Source organism: Notothenia rossii (assembly GCF_949606895.1).
Source record: "Notothenia rossii genome assembly, chromosome: 7".
NCBI lineage: Eukaryota > Metazoa > Chordata > Actinopteri > Perciformes > Nototheniidae > Notothenia > Notothenia rossii.
This window is the reverse complement of record NC_136905.1, coordinates 81573821-81595425: the sequence shown is the minus strand read 5'-3', so window position 1 is coordinate 81595425 and position 21605 is coordinate 81573821. Positions and strand designations below refer to the sequence as shown.

General features: G+C 42.2%; 1 protein-coding gene across 5 annotated transcripts in view; it reads right to left on the bottom strand.

Annotated features, from left to right (window-relative positions):
* Positions 1–420: 420 nt before the first annotated feature.
* The window catches only part of pcnx1 (pecanex 1), a 63168-nt gene continuing 41983 nt past the window's right edge, over positions 421–21605 (bottom strand). For 4 of the 5 annotated variants that reach the window (XM_079693053.1, XM_079693052.1, XM_079693054.1 and 1 more), the window contains 21 exons: positions 20910–21001; positions 20367–20476; positions 19500–19605; positions 19304–19396; positions 17381–17531; positions 16653–16794; positions 16363–16540; positions 16055–16163; positions 14164–14293; positions 13738–13796; positions 13015–13230; positions 11018–11271; positions 9170–9400; positions 7847–7947; positions 6639–6789; positions 5389–5619; positions 4626–4900; positions 4248–4426; positions 3234–3679; positions 2235–2375; positions 421–1591 (listed from right to left, as the gene is read on the bottom strand). In XM_079693053.1, coding sequence (XP_079549179.1) covers positions 1451–1591; positions 2235–2375; positions 3234–3679; positions 4248–4426; positions 4626–4900; positions 5389–5619; positions 6639–6789; positions 7847–7947; positions 9170–9400; positions 11018–11271; positions 13015–13230; positions 13738–13796; positions 14164–14293; positions 16055–16163; positions 16363–16540; positions 16653–16794; positions 17381–17531; positions 19304–19396; positions 19500–19605; positions 20367–20476; positions 20910–21001 — 3536 coding nt within the window. In that variant the 3' untranslated portion in view covers positions 421–1450. Of the gene's footprint in view, positions 1592–2234; positions 2376–3233; positions 3680–4247; positions 4427–4603; positions 4901–5388; positions 5620–6638; positions 6790–7846; positions 7948–9169; positions 9401–11017; positions 11272–13014; positions 13231–13737; positions 13797–14163; positions 14294–16054; positions 16164–16362; positions 16541–16652; positions 16795–17380; positions 17532–19303; positions 19397–19499; positions 19606–20366; positions 20477–20909; positions 21002–21605 lie in introns of those variants that run through there. The other variant, XM_079693056.1, reaches the window with a different exon arrangement.

Here is a 21605-nt window from a genome sequence, read left to right as displayed (position 1 = left end):
TTTTTGACCAAAAATCGCTTTTAAATGTGCTTTATAAATAAAACTTGATTTGATTTGAAGATCTGAGTACTTCTACTTTTACTCAAGTACAAGACCTGAGTACTTCTCCCAGCTCTGACTTATGTGAATGTCATGCACTTCTCAGACCTACAGATTCTTCTTATGCTGACAGAATCTGAGACCAGTTTTGTTACACATTTCCTTTTAACCTATTCAAGTGGAAAAATTACAGAAATGTCATGTGATCTGTCAGATGATATGCCATAAAAACCGTATAAACCACAGAAAGTGACCCATAAAGCGTCCTCTCAGCACATCACAGGGTTCATTTCCCAGCTTAATGTGTGTATTCTTTCATTCACACTGTTAGATAGTAAAATATAAAATAAAGACGAGAACAAACAGATGAGAAGAGACGTGTTAAAGATGTAAGCAATAAATCAAGCTTTTATTTCTCCATATAGAAAAGAATTAAGTTAAATAGTGAAACAGTCCATCAAAAATTCGGCATCGTGTTTTCAACCAATGGTCCTCAATACATTAACCTTTGTCTCAAAATGAAAAAGAAAGATGTAACAAAGTGTAAATACCATGTTCACAGTAATAAATATTGAAAGAAAATATTTTATACATTGACATTATATATATATATATTTGTGTAAATATATATATATTTTTATAGATATATAATCATATACAGTAAAAAGTTATTTTCAAGTTTATCAAACATAAAATAGTAAAATAAAAATGGCTGAAAACAGAACGATGATTGCATTTATTTCTCATTCCCAAGGCATCGGTAACCATGGCCATTCAGAGTCCGTAATAAATAAAACGGGACATTATCTCAACAGTGTAGTGCATCACTGTAAATACAAATACAAATTATAGTGCAAGGTCGTTTTTTCTTTGCGCAAAATCATCTTGCTAAAAGTTTGAAATCCAAAGGAATGACGACAACGAGAAGGCGGAGCTTCCTCTGAAGTCTTGGCAGCAAAAAAATGATAATGAAAGTTTTGTGAGAAGCCGTGGCAGATATTCAATACCAGGCTTCATTTGGCAAATTAGACAAACAAAACAACGTCTCTTTACACTCATCTCTGTCAGACTTGCCAAGAACATATTGGATGAAATGCATAGAAATTAATCACCAGTAGCAGAACTAACTTAACTTCTTCTGTCATGCAGCAAGGCAGATACTGTGAGGATGATGCAGGAAACATGGATCTACGCTCTGCCTCGACTTGCACTTTTCCCTGGCTTCCTTTCCCCCTCAGCGATATAAGGAACGCGGGAGGGGGGAGAGCTCCCGTTTCCTGTCAGTCTGCAGAATCCTGCTTCTCCTTCACACACAAGTACGAGTGTGTGTGTGTGTGTGTGTGTGTGTGTGTGTGTGTGTGTGTGTGTGTGTGTGTGTGTGTGTGTGTGTGTGTGTGTGTGTGTGCTTGTCTCAGACCTCTGCACCCAACTCAATGACCCCAGTCTCAAAAATGGGCACTAGCTTATCGTCCACCTGAACCAGCAGGATGGTCTTGTCGATATGGGAGCGATGGGCCGGGTCTCGGCTACAAGGCACCCACCGGTGAATCACCTGCAGGGGGACAGGTTTATGAAGCGTTTATAACCAGCAAGTAGGTCACAGAGGGAGTGAAGGACACATGCACAGACCATATAAGGATGGTAAAATCACATTTAGAGCACAAGAGGTCAGGGTGTGTCAGCTGACAGGTCGTTTTTGCTTGTTTATGAATACAAAATCCAACGTTAATTTTTAAGTGCATTATAAGTGAGGGTTAACACATTATTGATTTATTAAAAAGGGTACAGATGTGTTATTCAAATTAGACAATATCATTATATTTCTTCTTATTTCCCCCATTTTTGTTCAGAATAATTCTCTTATACTTTACCAACATTTTTTACCCATTTCTTTCCAATGTACCCTTTTTTGCTCAAAATGTTCCAAATGTTTTTTCTCCAATTTTAGCCCAATTTATTTCCCCCAACATTCTCCACACATTTTATGATTGGCTGGTCACTTTTAGTGGACACACATTGGCGGTGTTTAATTGCTCAAACTGATTACAGCTTTAGCTCTCGGTCGATAATGGACCAAGTTCAAAAGCTGTTGCCGCCGTTAGTCACTTAAGACACATCAAACAGTAGAATAGGCTCCAGGCTGAATAACACTGTAGCAGCTTTAGATAAAGACCACAGACTGAATAGAGACTCACGTGTCCCTCCATCCCCTCCGAGGGGCTCCAGTCCCTCCAGCAGGTCCGTCCTGCTCTCAGTCTCATCGTCTCGTCGGGCCACTGCAGCTCCTTCCTCTTCGACAGGTTGATGTTCTCCAGAACCTGACCCACGTCTGCCACCTGAGAACCGAAAAAGAATCACATTTATTAAAGTTAGTCATGTGGATTTTGTCATAAACATAAAAACATAATAACATATTACTAGGGCTGTCAAACGATTACAATTTTTAATCAGATTAATCACAGCTTCAAAATGAATTAATCAGATTAATCACCATTCGAACTATGTCCAAAATATACAATTTCTTTATGTATATTGTTGTGGGAATGGAAAGATAAATGAAAGAAGGCGGATGTATCCATTTCACATACAGTATGTATGTTTATTATAACATTGTTATGTGTGTCAAAATGAAAGACAGCCCACACACCTATCAATCATCAAACCGTGGGGTCTTATTTCATTACGTGTTGATTTCTATCAACACGTAATGTTGTATCGATGTATAGAGAGATGCACTACAGCAAAAGTATTCTCCGTCGGGACTTCCTGCAACAACACCACGCTGTTATCTTGATTCTGATTGGCCAGAAGACATTATCAAAGATGTTCTATTGAGAAGACGATCACTACGTAAGTTTTCAAAACCGTTTCTAGTCTTCTGTATTTCCAGACAAGTGGCTACTGAAATCAATCTTACTAACTGCTGTCTGTGCAATTTACTCCGCGCGAGTTGGTGGACTTTATTTTGCTTACTTTAACATCATTGTTCATGGTGGGGCTAAGCCATTTCTTGGTATGGGTGTAGCCTACCCCAGCCATACCCTGGCGCTGCCACTGGTGGGATGTATTGGGTGGGCCATTCTGCACATGTGTTAAATGCGTTAAATATTTTAACGCAATTCATTCAAAAAATTAATTACCGCCGTTAACGCGATCATTTTGACAGCATTACATATTACAGAACCTCCACGGACCTGCACTCTGTAGGAGATGTCGTCGCGGCGCAGGGTGCAGACGGTGGGGTTGTGCTGCAGCGGGTGGTGGTGGTGGTGGTGATGGTGCTGCTGGCTGAGGGGGTCTGTCAGGGTGCAGCACATGCCGTCGTTACCCAGCAGCCCCACCAGCGTGTGGCGTTTACAGGGTGGGATGCTGTGGCTGGAGAGAGAGGAGGAGGGTCCGGGGGGTTCTGAGGCGGAGGAGGAGCCCAGGCGCAGCTGCAGGGAGGTGGGGAGAGTCCTCAGAGACAGCTGGGAGGTGGAGGAGCGGCGGCACGGCTCCAGCCCCGTGCTGGAGGTCCGCAGAGACGAGTGGCGGCTGCTGCTGTAGCGGAACGACGACGACTGGCTGGCCACCGACGCTCGGGCTGGAGAGTGACGCACCATCCCCCCCGACTGCACCGACTGGGAGCTCTGACTGGTGCCTGCAGGTGGGGGGGGAAATATGATTTTAGAATGTTTTATAATTCAAATTTTCACTGTATTTTCCATTCAGAACAAACAAACGTTGGCGGTACACTGCATAAACAAATCCCCCCCCCCCCCCCCCCCCCCCCCGTGGTCCAGGCATTGACATTAAAAACATGGCATGGAATAAGTTAAATAATAATAATCACAAAATAGAAAATTAGGTATATCGGCAATGGAAAAGAAAAAGTATGCAATTCTTGGTAAACATTGAAATTAAAGAGTCTGTCGGCTTTTATGCGTGTCCAGAATTTTATAATCTTTAATATATTTTTATCAAGTTTCATAAAACGCTAGATCCTAAAATTCCCATAATGCAACATTTAAAAAATATGTATTATGCAAGTTAATTTAAAAGTTTGCTCAAGTGAAATTTCCACAATGGATGTACCGAATAATCAGAATTTGAATGAAGCGCACTGAAAATCTGGTTCGTTTTTTTGAGCTGATGTCACAAAATTAGACAAAATACAGCTTCAAATAAAATAAATGTGTTATTGTATTGATATTGTGACGAGTTCTCACCCAGAGTGTGGGGCTGGTAGGTGTGGGAGGGGGCCGGTCCAGACGTCCCGCCCTGAGACACGGAGCTCTGCTGAGAGTCGCCTCCCGTCCCGTTCCCACTCCCGCAGGACATCCCCCCCGCATCCGAGTCCTCGATGTTCCCTCCGCTGTTACAGCCGGCACCGCAGCCTTTACGTAACCTAGGAAACATTTCATTAAAGAGGCAGGAATGAGTCAGCATTTTAGGACTTAATAAGGTCTGTGGTTAACACATGCTGGAGGGATTTACATTCTCCGATAGGAGAGGAAGGAGACTTTAACAGAGTGCGAAAACTTTGTTTTAATACATGTTTTTACTGACTCCACATGTGACTTACTGCCGTGCAGAGAGAGACCAACCTGTGCCAGGTGCTCACAACAAAGTTCCTGATGTTCCCGATGCTGATGGGCCCCCCCAGGATGTGTCCCAGCTGGGGGTGAGTGTTGCAGTAGGAGGTGGTGAGGGGGGACACGTAGATGGGGTATCCGATGGGCTGGTCGCAGGACGAGTTGATCATGTTCCTCAGAGCCTGCTTGGCGTTCTGGATGCTGCCGCGCTCAGGGTTCCTGTTCCTGAGAAACACCAGCTCCTGCTGCTGCCCCGCCCACAGCCCGCGCACACACTCCTTATTCACCTGGGGGGGGGGCATACACACACACACACGTTACTGTGTGTGTGTGTGTGTGTGGTTGTGTGTGTGGTTGTGTGTGTGGTTGTGTGTGTGGTTGTGTGTGTGTGTGTGTGTGTGTGTGTGTGTGTGTGTGTGTGTGTGTGTGTGTGTGTGTGTGTGTGTGTGTGTGTGTGTCTCACTGCAGCAGACAACCTCTTAGTATGTGCAATTCAGCACCTTTTCAATACTAATACACCACTGTTTATATGTTTGATATACATGTTAATACTGCAGTACAATGTGCACATTTGTATTTCTACTTCTTATGATTATAAAAAATATCTTTGTCCCGTGTGTATATTTCAACTATCAACTCACTGGTTTCAAAACATTTAGCCAAACGAGCTTTTTTGTCCAGAAATGTTAATAAATGTGTGTTTACTTAATAAAGAAATAAATGGGAGTGTAATCATTTCTCCCTGAGTGTCTGAGAAAAAGCTGCCTGTCCTCACCTTGATGACCCTGAAGCTGAGGTAGCGTCTGTTGAGCATGATGATCTTGTACTCGTTGGTCCCCTCGTCCAGGACGTGTCTGAGCGCCAGCAGCGAGGGCGAGTTGGAGAGGACGGCGCTCCTCCAGGCCGGGTCGCCCTCGTGAGCGATCACCAGGTTCTGCTGGTGAGACGAGATCGCCTCGAACAGAACCGCCGGCTCCTCGTACTCATCCGGGGACGTGAAGTGGTCCTGAAACACAAGACGAAAGATAAACAGAGTCAGAACACTTTATTTATCTAGAGGGGAAATTGGGTTTAGGACAAATACAAATATTTATATTAGGGCTGTCAAACGATTACATTTTTTAATCAGATTAATCACAGCTTAAAAATTAATTAATCAGGTTAATCACCATTCGAACTATGTCCAAAATATGCCATTTCTTATATTGTTGTGGGAATGGAAAGATAAATGAAAGAAGGCGGATATATCCATTTCACATACAGTATGTATGTTTATTATAACATTGTTCTGTGTGTCAAAATGAAAGACAGCCCACACACCTATCAATCATCAAACCGTGGGGTCTTAATTCATTACGTGTTGATTTCTATCAACACGTAATGTTGTATCGATGTATATAGAGATGTACTACAGAAAAAGTATTCTCCGTCGGGACTTCCTGCAACAACACCACGCCGTTATCTTGATTCTGATTGGCCAGAAGACATTATCAAAGATGTTCTATTGAGAAGACGATCACTACGTGACAGAAGTTTTCAAAACCGTTTCTAGTCTTCGGTATTTCCAGACAAGTGGCTGAAATCAATCTTACTAACTGCTGTCTGTGCAATTTAGTCCGCGCGAGTTGGCGGACTTTGTTTTGCTTACTTTAACATCATTGTTCATGGTGGGGCTAAGCCATTTCTTGGTATGGGTGTAGCCTACCCCAGCCATACCCTGGTGCTGCCACTGGTGGGATGTATGGGGCGGGCCATTCTGCACATGCGTTAAATATTTTAACGCAATTAATTCAAAATATTTATCAACGCCGTTAGCGCGATAATTTTGACAGCATTAATTTATATACACATACGTTAAAGTAAAAAAATGTAAGAAAGGGAGATGTATATTTAAATAAACGTTCTAAATATGTATATTTAAAAAAAGTAAAAAAAGGTGAAATAAAATAAAAATATTGAAATAAATGCAAGAAGTTTAAATGTTCAATAAAAGATACAAATATGCATTACAAATGTTGATCTCACCTGGTGCAGTTTGAGGGACATGCGGATCCCCGGCACCACCACCTTCCTGAGCAGCTCCATGTCCGCGAAGATCCACTCGTCTCTCACCGAGGAGATCCGGAAGTCTCCTTTGAACAAGGCGTGGAGCCCGTACAGGAAGGACTCCAGGTTACTGAGGGAGGAGAGATGGGTTCAGGTTCAAGGCTTTATTGTCATTCGCTGCAGCGTAGATATGTCAATGAAAAACGTAGGCCAAAGGCTCCTCCAACAGTCCAACATATATATAAGACATAGAACAACTAAAACAGATAAAATAGTGCAAGAAGAGTCTATATACAAGGAAATGGAATATGATATATTAGATACATAATTTGCAAGATGCAAACAGATGAATGTTCTTTCAAAAGTTCATGTGATTAACAGTCTTACGGCCTGTGGGATGAAACTTCTTTCATAACTGGGTTTGTTACAGACACCTCCGCTGTCGGACATAGAAAGGCGGAGTCCCTCCCTTTCCTCCATGGGACCTTACTTCGGGAAAAGTATGTATTGAAGTCAATGGCGAGAGAAAGATTATCTTTCCATCCCGTTTGAATTGTGCCACGAATTACACATATGATGTTTGTCAATTTAAAAGATAATGTTGAAAGTCAAAAAAATTAAACTGTCTCGTAAAACTGTGAAGTAACACTTTGTGTGAAACCGCTCAATGAACTACATCTCCCATCTCGCACCACACACCAAGACGGCCGTCACGTTGGCACATTTCACTTCTTTCTTTCAGAATGAGGCGGAAAGTATTAAACGAGGTGAAAATCACTCCAAGTCTGGGCATGTTGAGAGCTGTACACACACACAAGGGGAGTTAGTCGGTTCATAAGAGCCAGCATGCGGGACCGGGATTCTGGGATTTGTAGTTTTTCTAGTTGCGTATTTTTCATAGTCTTATATTTCAACAGTTTTACGACAAACTGTGACTTTTTTTACATGGAAAGGATTTTTTAAGATTGACAAACATCATATGTGTAATTCATGGCACAATTCAAACGGGATCGAAAGATACGTTTTCTCTCTCCATTGACTTCAATACATACTTTTTCCAAAATAAGGTCCCATGGGTCGGAAGTAGATGGGCGTGACTTCGCCTCTCTATACGTAAGAGAACTCTCTCTCTCTCTCTATCCTTTAAGAAAGGGTGGAGTCATTGATATTAAAGATGATTGAATCACCTGGACATGTGATGAGCAGCCGTCCCCAGAGCTCTCCTCCCCAGCACACAGAGGCCGAAGCAGAGCATCACGAGAGCCGAGTCCCTCTCACTGTCCAGAGGCTGAGGCAGAGACCAGGACGGTTAGTTACAGGAAAACATCTTATCAGATAAATTAAAGAAAGCATCAGTGTTCTGCCTCTATATACACACTGTGTTTGGAGGGTGTATTTTCTTTTCTGTATTTGTTATTGACAAATATTTTGATTTTGATATTGATATGTTTTCATGTGGAACCTACTGCTGCAGGTCTCCCTTGAAAAAGAGATCATTGATCTCAATGGGATTTTACCTGGATAAATAAAGGTTTTGAATTTGAATTGGCATTTTGTTTTTTCCAGTAAAAGACACATGGCATACCCCCAAAACAAGACAAAGAACATACAATCAAAAAACATTCAGAAATATACAAATATTAGTAGTAAAAAAATTAATGAACAACACAAACTAATCAAAACTGTGTCAGTGGAAGTATGAAATCGTTCTCTATTTGAATAAATAAATAGAAGTAAAGAAGCCCCCTGTGCACGGGGGTGTAAAAAAGCCTTTTGATACAAACAGCCGACTCAGTGATTTTGGTGCCTGTGCATCATTCTAATAATAGTTTTGATATCCTTATCAAATAATCCCTTATTAAGACTCATCATCTGACACGGATGACGCGAGTTCACCCCCCTGAGGGAAGTAAAACGTTTGATTAAAATCAAACTGCTTTGAAGCAATTCTTGATCTTTTTATATTTATAACATTTGAGCATGATTTGTGATGTCCCACCTTGGGGTTTTTTCCAATTTTATGCAAACAATGTGCTAGAAAGGTTTCAAAATGAATCCTGAAACTTTTACAAAAAGGGGTTTGAGAATGATTTGGAGCTAATAAAAACACTTTTCTTTAAAAAGTCATTTTTTCCTTCCTACTTTTCATTCGTGTTATTATGTTTACGTGTTAATCGAGGTGCATGATTCCATGATTTTGTTGGACCTTTGGAATTCACTACGCTCTGGAGAAGCTACAACTCTAATCTACTCCTACTAAGAGTATAATACTATAAGTGTGTAGCCTCATCTTTATCTGCTAATGTGCAGAAATATAGGCTTTACACGCAATCTATAGCCATGCAAACAAATATAGAAAAATAAGTGCCGTTAAGATTATTGATTTTGAATTCAAATGGCACCGTTATGAACAGAGCCAATCTGTACAGCCCTATTCTTTAAACAACCCAAAGTATGCCAAACTGTGTATGATATCTCAATGTGTGTTTTAGTTAAAGCTTTATTCTTACCGGGGTCCTGCGGGAGTTGCAGTACTGGATCCAGCCCAGGTAGACCCCGCAGAAGCTGTCCCTGGAGATGCCTGCCAGCCGGTGGTCGTAGTCCTCGTCGATGTTGGGGTTGAAGGTGGGGTCCAGGTCCACGTAGTTTCTCTCCCCGCACCCCCGCAGCCCGTCCCTCATCGTCTCGTTGGCCAGCCACTCCTCCAGTTTGGCGGAGGCGATCACATAGTAGATGATCCCCTGAGAGGCGGAAGAGAGAGTGCATTTAGACGTGACGTAGATCAGAAAAAAATATTTCTGTCGAGCTAACAAAAAAAAAGTCTGATCCTTTATTTAAGTAAAAGTAGAACAACTTTTGTATTAAAATAAACCATTAATGAGAAGGTGTGGCCAATATATCAGTTGTTCATTTTTAGATATATATTTCCACTTATTTAATTAATAATATATTTGAAGTAAAACCTAGTGTCTCAAATCAAACAAAATGTGCGCTCCTATTGGCTAGCGCTCCAACACATTGTAGGTTATAGACTAAGGGGCGGGACATCTCTAAGCGGTTGACCAATCACAACAGAGCCAGCCAGCTAACCAATCAGAGCAGACTGGGCTCACCTGAACATCAGCAGGAGATAACTCTTTAAAGTAGAGACACTACATACTGATATACACCTGAACATCAGCAGGAGAGGACTCTTTAAAGTAGAGACACTACATACTGCTATACACCTGAACATCAGCAGGCGAGGACTCTTTAAAGTAGAGACACTACGTACTGATATACACCGGAACATCAGCAGGAGAGGACTCTTTAAAGTAGAGACACTACATACTGATATACACCTGAACATCAGCAGGAGAGGACTCTTTAAAGTAGAGACACTACATACTGATATACACCTGAACATCAGCAGGAGAGGACTCTTTAAAGTAGAGACACTACATACTGATATACACCTGAACATCAGCAGGCGAGGACTCTTTAAAGTAGAGACACTACATACTGATATACACCTGAACATCAGCAGGAGAGGACTCTTTAAAGTAGAGACACTACATACTGATATACACCTGAACATCAGCAGGAGAGGACTCTTTAAAGTAGAGACACTACATACTGATATACACCTGAACATCAGCAGGAGAGGACTCTTTAAAGTAGAGACACTACATACTGATATACACCTGAACATCAGCAGGAGAGGACTCTTTAAAGTAGAGACACTACATACTGATATACACCTGAACATCAGCAGGAGAGGACTCTTTAAAGTAGAGACACTACGTACTGATATACACCTGAACATCAGCAGGAGAGGACTCTTTAAAGTAGAGACACTACATACTGATATACACCTGAACATCAGCAGGAGAGGACTCTTTAAAGTAGAGACACTACATACTGATATACACCTGAACATCAGCAGGAGAGGACTCTTTAAAAGTAGAGACACTACGTACTGATATACACCTGAACATCAGCAGGAGAGGACTCTTTAAAGTAGAGACACTACACACTGATATACACCTGAACATCAGCAGGAGAGGACTCTTTAAAGTAGAGACACTACATACTGATATACACCTGAACATCAGCAGGAGAGGACTCTTTAAAGTAGAGACACTACGTACTGATATACACCTGAACATCAGCAGGAGAGGACTCTTTAAAGTAGAGACACTACATACTGATATACACCTGAACATCAGCAGGAGAGGACTCTTTAAAGTAGAGACACTACATACTGATATACACCTGAACATGAGCAGGAGAGGACTCTTTAAAGTAGAGACACTAAATACTGATATACATTTGAACATCAGCAGGAGAGGACTCTTTAGTTATTTTCCACCCTTCACCTTGACGTAGTAGGTGGTGAGGATGCGTCGCAGGTCGAACACCTGCAGCATGGAGGCGGCGCTGTTGTCGGTGATGCTGTATCCCTCCAGCACGTACTTGGTGACGAGAACCTCCCAGGAAAGCCAGCGCTGGCCGAAGGCGGCGTTGAAGGAGAGGAGGTGAGGGAGGTGACCCGGCTCGCAGCAGCAGCAGCCCTCGTCCTCCTCCACCCCCTCAGTGATGGCCTCCACCTCCCGCTGCTGGCAGTACGTTCCTGCGGAGGCAATATCAACACATTTAGATACACAGCATTATACTGGGTACATAAGAAAAGTCAGTTTAAATGGATTTAGAGCAGGGAGATTAAAGCAAATAAAACGGAAAATGAAATGGAAATAAGCAGTGAAAAGTATTGATGTGAATTAAAACTCATTAAATACAATATCCTTAAATAAAATCTACACTAAAAAAAATACTGCCTGGTTTTAGCTATTATTTTTCTACTGATAAATGGAGACAGTGGGAGTTTTGGCCGCTTCCACAGAACCATGTATTCTATGCAATTACTAATTTCTGAGCATTATACCTGGTCAAACATAAAATGAATATACAACACTGAAACTAAAACTAGCATACTCGGAAATCTAAGCATAAATAAATTCTAACTAGTTTTCCCTCTGACCTGTTTGGATCACACACAGTGTTTATAAACTGGTAACAATGCTGACACACGAGATGTTATTAAACTATATATATTGTTAACAGTGACAGCTGACAGACAGTGTGTAAAAGTTCACAGTGTGTCACATGATGAAGCTGGTAACACTCTGAAGTCATGCTGATAGCACGTGCACGTGTGTGTGAGGATAAATATGTCTCAATGTTCCTGTCACACACGGACATACAGAGCCACTGGTTAATGATCCACAACCATTTATGTGTTTATTGTATTTTGTTACCCTGGCACAACAATTTCCTTCGGGATGAATGAAGTCTTATCTTATCTTAACCATTCAGTCTTATAATATTTAGACATAGATTAGGAGCTTAGTTTAACATGCTTGGAAAAAATGTTGGTGGAGTATTTCTAAATATAATATATTCCAAATACTATCTAAAGACTCAAATTGGGTGTCAATGAAAAGAACATTATCTTGAATGATTTCCAATAGTGTATATATATGTTATATAATATTGTTGCTCAGGTTAGCACAATTAGATATGAGCCAATAGTGTGTACACACACACACACACACACACACACACACACACACACACACACACACACACACACACACACACACACACACACACACACACACACACACACACACACACACACACACACACACACACACACACACACACACACACACACACACACACACACACACACACACACACACACACACACACACACACACACACACACACACACACACACACACACACACACACACACACCATCTCCGCTGAACACTTTAACATATTATTAACATTTTAAACTGTATACCCCGATCATCTAGGCCCTTTTTGATTTTGTTGTTGTTCTTTGATGTATATATGTCACACTGTAGGACTTTGAGAAACGATATTTCTGGATGTACAACATGTAGAATTCTTGACAATAAAGCTGACTTTGACTTTGATGCATCAATTTAAACACTAAACAAAGTCATAACTTCATATTTAAATGATGTTACAGTGACTTCCTTTATACATAGTTGACACAGTTAGCTAAATAGTTTGAAAGTGAATGTTTGTTATACATGCTAATCAATCCTGATATTTGTATTGCTGTCAAATCCCTGATAGCATTAGCTACAGTAACGTCTGATATATCACATATCATATTCTCTTTACATGTATATTGACTTTTTGCACTACTTTTTATTTTGTATTTTATTATATATGTTGCATTGTTGGAGGAGCTCAGGTCAAAAATATTTTCATTCCCATTTCTCCACTGTAGCTTTGAGCATATGACCTTTGAATCTGACCCATCTGGTCCCCTCACCTCTGAACTCCAGCCCCCGCAGCTGGAAGGTGACGAGGCCGTTCCCGATCTCGATGAGGTGCACCAGAGCGTTCAGGTAGTCGGAGGCGAGGATGAAGCAGTCCCCGGTGGTGAAGTTCCCCCAGCGGCCCAGCAGGAGGTCTCCACACAGGCTGTGCTGCAGCGAGCGCGTCAGGTGCTCGTAGAAGATGGAGTTCAGGTTGTTGTCGTCAGAGCCTGCAGAGGGAGAGGAGGAGGACGTATTAGATGTTTCACTATGGATCGACGGAGCATTTACAGCTGTTTCTTGTTCAAATACTTGTCTTGTCTAAGTCTTAAATCCAAGAGGATGACTAGGACGAGAGCGGATATAGACCGGTCAGGACAACTGTTTTTATTGGACGATAAATTGTCACAGAAATAATTGAAAAAGAGATATTCATGTAAGTTTCACACCATTTTCTGCCACTGACGTAATGATCAGAAAACAGAAACAAATTCAGTGAGTACACCCTTTCGACGAGATAAGACACTTTAAAAAAAAAAAAAAAAAAAAAACAGAATTTTTAAATAACACCAAATGAATGGATTCTCAGGCTCTGCTAACAAAAATGTGTCAAAGTCTTATTAAATACTTTGCCTACATATGTCATGCTAACCAAAATAAATGAAGAATTTATCCTTTGTGCTGCCAGAATAAACTTTTAAAAAGCAAACAATCATTTAACACCGTCTAACCCTCACCTGGGTTTCTGTCCAGCTGCGAGGCGAGGCGAGTGTTGGAGTGATCCACTCTCTTAGTGCTGCAGAGGAGACAGAAAATCATCATATGAGATTTGAACATTAAAGGGGGGGTCGGTAATTCCCTTCAGAAACGTTTTGTTAAATTCCATGGAATGCTCTTAACATCCCGATAGCAATGAATACATGAAATGCTTTGACAATAAATACATAACAAAATGTCATCTGTGGAAGCCGTGGCGCTAAAGAGCACGACCAGTTATTTTAGCCGGGCCGTTCGTGTGTGTTGGAGGAGGGGCTCTGTGAGGAAGTCTGAAGGAAGGGGCAGATTCTTTTCAGCTGCGTACTTTCAAATTCTAGAGCACTCGAGCTGGTTTCTCCGTTCTTACCTACCCTACCTTTAAGTAGTATTTTAAAAGTGTTCCTTACTTGTAATCTCTCTCCCAGAACTTGACGGGCCGGACGTAGGAGGTGATGAAGATGGCGCTGCCCAGGAAGGGGTTGAGGGGGGTGGAGAAGATCGCCGACACCACGGCCTGAACAAACAGCATGGCAGAGTCTGGGGGGGGGTTAGGTCAAGGAGCATTTCAAAATGATGTTTCCTGCTCTGTATTAAAAGGTCCCCTGTTTGACTGTTTTTCATCAATATATCACAGGTCTCAGATATATACAGAACATGTCTCTGATTGGCTCCAAACACCAAGCAGATCATTGCAGCATTACCCATAATCCCCTCTGTTTCAGCCCTGTTTCCAAAGTGCTGATTCTCTGTCTGTTACTTTAGATGAAAATAAGGAGCCCCTCCCCACGCCCCTCTGAGAGACATTTGGTTAAAAAGAACACAATGGTGCTCTAGGACAGGGGTTCACAAAGTGGGGGTCGCGAGATGATTACAAAATTAAAATGGAAAACTAAAAAAAAAAGAAATTATAAAAAATAATTGATACGTTTTTTAAGAATTTTTTTGTTTGAATTATTATTAATAATAACGTATGCATAGACATTTTCAGGGGCGGACTAGCCATCTGTATAACTTCCCCGCAACGAGGCTCCCCCTTTGACAATCCACTAGCGCAGTGCTTGTGCGGAAAACTGAAATTAATTCACTAGCCCCCCCCCCCCCCGTCGACAGGGGGTCGCCAGTCTCTGGCACTGTTATGGTTACACAAGCCAAAACATTGTTATGACATCATAAAGTGGCCATATAATCCTGTATGTTTTAATCTGGCACATTTATGTGATGGACTCAAGTGTTCAAGGTTCTTTATTTTATATATCATATCTACAGTGTAGTTATGCCGATGAAATTCTTAAGTCACAGGCTTCTCCAACAGTGCAACACAATAACACAGATAAACAGAAACATATAGTGCAAATAATAGTAAACAGTAAATACAAAAAGAAAAATAGTTTAAAAAAGTGAAATATTAAAATAAGTATCCTTGTTGGTTAATGTCACTTTTATATTCTTATAGTTCCTACAGATAACGGGACATTTTTGTACCTGTATTATAGGCTTATATTATACGGTTTGAAGAAGCAAAATAGCTTTCAGTAACTGAACAACAGCTGCACCTACACACACTGAACCAGTGGTGGCGGTATGTACCTCTAAAGTTAACGTTCTAAAATGCAATAATAGAATATTGAACAAACATGTTTTTGCTGCAGTGTGCTTTTGTTTTCAGTTCAAGAGGACGACAACAGGATGGCGATCTTCAAAACAAATGATATTACCTCCCGTAAAGAAAATAAATGCTTGTTTTGAAAGAGTCAGAACTGTGCTAAGTTTGTGTTAGCGACTGTGAATTAAATTAAGCTGGAATATTAAATCTTCCAAAGGTCTACATAAAATACAGGGTGGGAACTTTTTATGAAAATACAAAAATGGAAAGATTGGAGCATATCGTGCATCCTTAGTTTCTTACTTTCATACATGATCATACAAAAACATATAATATAGGAGGCGTGTGGCGCAGTGGATAGAGCGTTGGTGTTGGGGTCAGGGGAGCACAGGTTCAAACCCCACTGCAGTCAGCATGTCGTTGTGTCCCCTGAGACACTTCACCCCAAATTGCTCCTGTGGGGATTACCCACAGTATTGAGTATGTAAGTCTCTTTGGATAAAAGTGTCTAACAAGTGACATGTAATGTAATGTAATAAAAGGAAGGGCAATCCATCATTAACAATAATTATTGCAACAAAAACTATGAATTTAAGTCAATTATTAAAGGCTCATATCAGTGCTACAGTGGTTCAGCTCTGCCTGAGAAACAGTGCACATCATATCAACTGTAACAGAGCGTGGTGGAAGGATACGAGGCACAGCGAAGGGCTGAGCGAAGGCGTGGAAGGCTGAGCCCCATGTGATCTGCCAGGGGGCGATGTAGGTGTACACAAAGTGCAGCTTGTAGAACAGCTCCCACATCTGGGAAAAAACAAACACATAAAAAACACTTGAGTACGGACAACTGTGGGAAAATAAGCAAATGAAAAACACCCTGACTGTGTCATAGAAAGACTTTCTGTGGCCTGAGCGTGACAGGAAGAACTGTAGTGTGAATCATCTGTACTTCATTAGACTGTGACATTAAATATATGCACGGCGCGTTGTGTGTTCATCTGACCTTGCTGAAGACAATGGACATGACGAAGAGGTCGAGCAGCAGCGTCTCGGACAGGTGGCGGCAGTCGAAGGTGAAGAAGAGGACGGTGAAGAGGATGGTGATGTACTGGTAGGTGGGGCTGCTGTAGGAGGAGCGCAGCAGCTTCAGCCCGGCCACCGTGATCATCAGAGCGCCCACCCTGAGGAACACCATTCATTATACATTACTTTGTTTTTTGATATCTGCGGGTTAGACTGAAGCACGCTCGTGTGCACCTGTCAATCTTAGAAATAAGTAGAACTGTTCCTCACTCGGTGTCGAGTCTCTTGGGGCTGGCGAGCTCTCGGGCGCTGCCGCTCAGCTCGTTGAGGATGATGAGGGGATAAAGGACGTTCTTCTCCAGGAACAGCAGCCACACGTGGAGCTTCTCAAACCACATCACATGAGCCGCGTCTGAGGAAGGAGACAGAGACCTTAATGTCATCATGGGGGGAGGCAAGGCAAGTGTATTTCTAAAGGACATTTCATCAACAAGGCAATGTTGGTGCTTGAAAAGAAACACCTTGTCAAATTACATGTAAATACAATTCAAAAACAGTCATTAAAAAAGTCCAGAAAACTAAAATAAAACAAGCTAAATTAGAATAAGACATAATGTATAAAATATATCAATAAAACTTCCAGTTCCAGTAAGAAACATATCGTTTTTAATTTAATAAAAAGCAGCTGCTATAAAAGGAGATACAGCATAGTTAAGAGACACAAATCTATACAGCTACTTCAATAAAGACTGTTAAAAAATATTGTCCTTTTGCTTAGTTACAGTTGCTATGACGAACTGTAGGGCACAGAGTCAGACCCTGCTGCAGTAAAGTAAGAGGTTTTCTGAAGGGACCCCGGTGCATGGAAAAACCCCTTATGTCCACAGGAACCGCCAAAAACCAGACGAAAGGAAAGCTCCTCAAAGTGTCTTAAATAAACTCAAATGTAATGATACCACGCTGCCTTTTTTGGGCTATGTGTGATTCAATGTACTCACCCCTGACTTCAAATTGGTAGTACTCCTTGGTTTTGAGCAGCGGGTGAGAGAAGCAGTACCAGGGCAGCTGCTTTCGGACCTGAGGCAGCAGGTAGTGGGTGAGCAGACCCACCGCCGCCAGCAGGGAGTACAGCACGTAACTGAGGAAGGGCTGAACACACACACACATACCTTGGTTGCTGATTGGCTAATGGTTACTCAAGCCAAAACATCGTTATGACATCATAAAGTGGCCAAAATCTGATCAGCTCATTTTCAGACAGGTTTTTATTGAAATGGATCAAAAAGAGAGAGAATCTTTGTTCCTGAAACTTTCAGAGTCTCTTTCCACAGAGGGGACACATGTTGATGTAGAAGAGACATGGAGAAGAAGGGACACATGTTGATGTAGAAGAGACATGAAGAAGAGGGGACACATGTTGATGTAGAAGAGACATGAAGAAGAGGGGACACATGCTGATGTGGAAGAGACATGAAAAAGAGGGGACACATGTTGATGTGGAAGAGACATGGAGAAGAGGGGACACATGTTGATGTAGAAGAGACATGAAGAAGAGGGGACACATGTTGATGTAGAAGAGACATGAAGAAGAGGGGACACATGTTGATGTAGAAGAGACATGAAGAAGAGGGGACACATGTTGATGTAGAAGAGACATGAAGAAGAGGGGACACGTGTTCATGTAGAAGAGACATGAAGAAGAGGGGACACATGTTGATGTAGAAGAGACATGAAGAAGAGGGGACACATGTTGATGTAGAAGAGACATGAAGAAGAGGGGACACATGTTGATGTAGAAGAAACATGAAGAAGAGGGGACACGTGTTGATGTAGAAGAGACATGAAGAAGAGGGGACACATGTTGATGTAGAAGAGACATGAGGAAGAGGGGACACATGTTGATGTAGAAGAGACATGAGGAAGAGGGGACACATGTTGATGTAGAAGAGACATGAGGAAGAGGGGACACATGTTGATGTAGAAGAGACATGAAGAAGAGGGGACACATGTTGATGTAGAAGAGACATGAGGAAGAGGGGACACATGTTGATGTAGAAGAGACATGAGGAAGAGGGGACACATGTTGATGTAGAAGAGACATGAGGAAGAGGGGACACATGTTGATGTAGAAGAGACATGAAGAAGAGGGGACACATGTTGATGTAGAAGAGACATGAAGAAGAGGGGACACATGTTGATGTAGAAGAAACATGAAGAAGAGGGGACACATGTTGATGTAGAAGAGACATGAGGAAGAGGGGACACATGTTGATGTAGAAGAGACATGAGGAAGAGGGGACACATGTTGATGTAGAAGAGACATGAGGAAGAGGGGACACATGTTGATGTAGAAGAGACATGAAGAAGAGGGGACACATGTTGATGTAGAAGAGACATGAAGAAGAGGGGACACATGTTGATGTAGAAGAGACATGGAGAAGAGGGGACACATGTTGATGTAGAAGAGACATGGAGAAGAGGGGACACATGTTGATGTAGAAGAGACATGGAGAAGAGGGGACACATGTTGATGTAGAAGAGACATGAAGAAGAGGGGACACATGTTGATGTAGAAGAGACATGAAGAAGAGGGGACACATGTTGATGTAGAAGAGACATGAAGAAGAGGGGACACATGTTGATGAAGAAGAGACATGGAGAAGAGGGGACACATGTTGATGAAGAAGAGACATGAAGAAGAGGGGACACATGTTGATGAAGAAGAGACATGAAGAAGAGGGGACACATGTTGATGAAGAAGAGACATGGAGAAGAGGGGACACATGTTGATGTAGAAGAGACATGAAGAAGAGGGGACACATGTTGATGTAGAAGAGACATGGAGAAGTGGATTTTGCAGAATAGGTGAAGTCTTTAAAATAAACACAGAGATTGAATTGGTAGGAACACATTGGCTGTACCTGCAGTGCAATAAAGACGGTGCTAACGTGGATGGCGAAGTAAAGGACAGCGATGAGCACACACACGATCAGGTCCGACTGCAGGCGCTCGTTCTGTCATTCAACAACACACGACAGGGAGGGGTTAGAACAAGTCAAGTCTGGAGAGAATGATCCAGTCCTGGCTTTAAATAATAAAGGATGAGGGTCAGCTCACCACTGAGGCCCGGAGCTTCTCGGGCAGAGGGTCCTGGACTTCTGACAGAGGGTCCTCTGGGTTCTTGTCTTTTACATTGGGCACAATCTTGGTCTGTATCAGCGAGCTATAAGAAAGCAAAACAGCAAAACCATCACTCACACACACATCACTCATCTCCTGAGGGCATACTTCCCAACCTTTAGACCTCAGAAATCGGGAGCATTTCAAAATGAAAAATTGGGGGGGGGCGGGGGGGGTGCTAGTGGTTCGCCGGAGCTGTTGGATTAACATTAACATGCTTATTGTAGTTGCAAGTGCACTGCCTTGCGGCCCTCTCAGACTTTGAGTTGCGCGCGCTACAAAAGAGACGTGTTACCATGGAAACCAAACAATGGTGTAGCTGTATTAAAGTCCGAGTGGAAACAGTCATGTGTAAATTCTGATTTTGTCAGAAATCGGGAGAAATGCGGGAGAAATATGACCCCGGGAGGAAACCGGGAGAGGGCAATGAAATCGGGAGTCTCCCGCGAAAATCGGGAGGGTTGACAAGTATGCCTGAGGGGGTTTCTCTCAGAGCGGATGTGTAATCACGGCTAACACTACAGGCCTTGTGAGAAAGATTCATACAATTACAAATCCCCTCCAGAGATAATCAGATACGACATCAATGAGTAGAGAAGTCGCACATTTTGGATTAATGTGGATTTCTTAACGGGCAAATCTTTTTGATGATCTGATCGTTCCTACCCATGTGCCAAAAAAGTAACACAAATTAGTGCAAATATTCGAACGTGTCTTTGATTTGTATTCCTCTGAGAAGTGTCCTCAGCTCAGATACCACAGGTAACTTCTTTGATGAGGTGTGTGTTGCTGTGGTGGTCTCACATGAGGACAGAAGGGTCTCCGCTCTGCCGGCTCAGATGGTAGGACACGGCGACGAGGAGGCCGCAGAACACGGAGAACAACACGGGGATGTGATGAGGCTCCCAGGACTCCTGACGCAGAGAACACAGAGAGGTTTAATAAAGTTCATAATAAACTACAATGCATGAGGGACTTCACAAAGGCATGATTGCGCCCTACAGTACAATAGACAGGAAACAAAGTCCGTCACCGCATTTTATAATATATCATTGTTTTTTATTAGGAGATCTGCAATGTGTTTGTGTTCATTATAAACTAGTGATAACAAGCAAATATGAGTCATCTAAAATGTGCCAAGAATGTTAGCAACAGTTTCTCCAACATTAATAAAGTATTAACGCTTAGGGACCTTTGCTGTGTGTCACTTTGGTACTTCTTACTAGCTTCAGGGACAGTTTTAAAGTAAATTCATTCGAGACCAAGGACAGAAATCCAGTCAGGTGCTATCTATCCATCTACATTGATCCTGATGAGATGTAGATGCTGAGTCGGCGTTGCCCTCACCTTCAGAGCTCCGTAGCAGAAGCCGTAGAGCAGAGCGACGGTGACGACGCTGCGCAGGAAGCTGTACAGAGCCGACAGCAGGCTGGTGGAGGCTGCAGGGACACACAGGACAGGAAGTCAGACATCAGAGACAGGATGCAGATCACCACCAATCACTGCCATGTCAGAATGTATAGAGAGGCGAAGTCCCGCCCTTCTACTTCCAACCCATGGGATTGAAGTCAATGGAGAGAGAAAGATCGTCTTTTGATCCCGTTTGAATTGTGCCACGAATTACACATATGATGTTTGTCAATTTAAAAAATAATGTCCAAAAGTCACAGTTTGTCGTAAAACTGTTGAAATATAAGACTATGAAAAATACGCAACTAGAAAGACTACAAATCCCAGAATCCCGGTCCCGCATGCTGGCTCTTATGGAACCGACTAACTCCCCTTGTGTGTGTGTACAGCTCTCAACGTGCCCAGACTTGTAGTGATTTTCACCTCTTTTAATACTTTCCACCTCATTCTGAAAGAAAGAAGTGAAATGTGCCAACATGACGGCCGTCTTGGTGTGTGGTGTGAGATGGGAGATGTAGTTCATTGAGCGGTTTCACACAAAACAAAGTGTTACTTCACAGTTTTACGACACATTTTAATTGTTTTGACTTGCAAAATTATCTTTTAACTTGACAAACATCATGTGTAATTCGT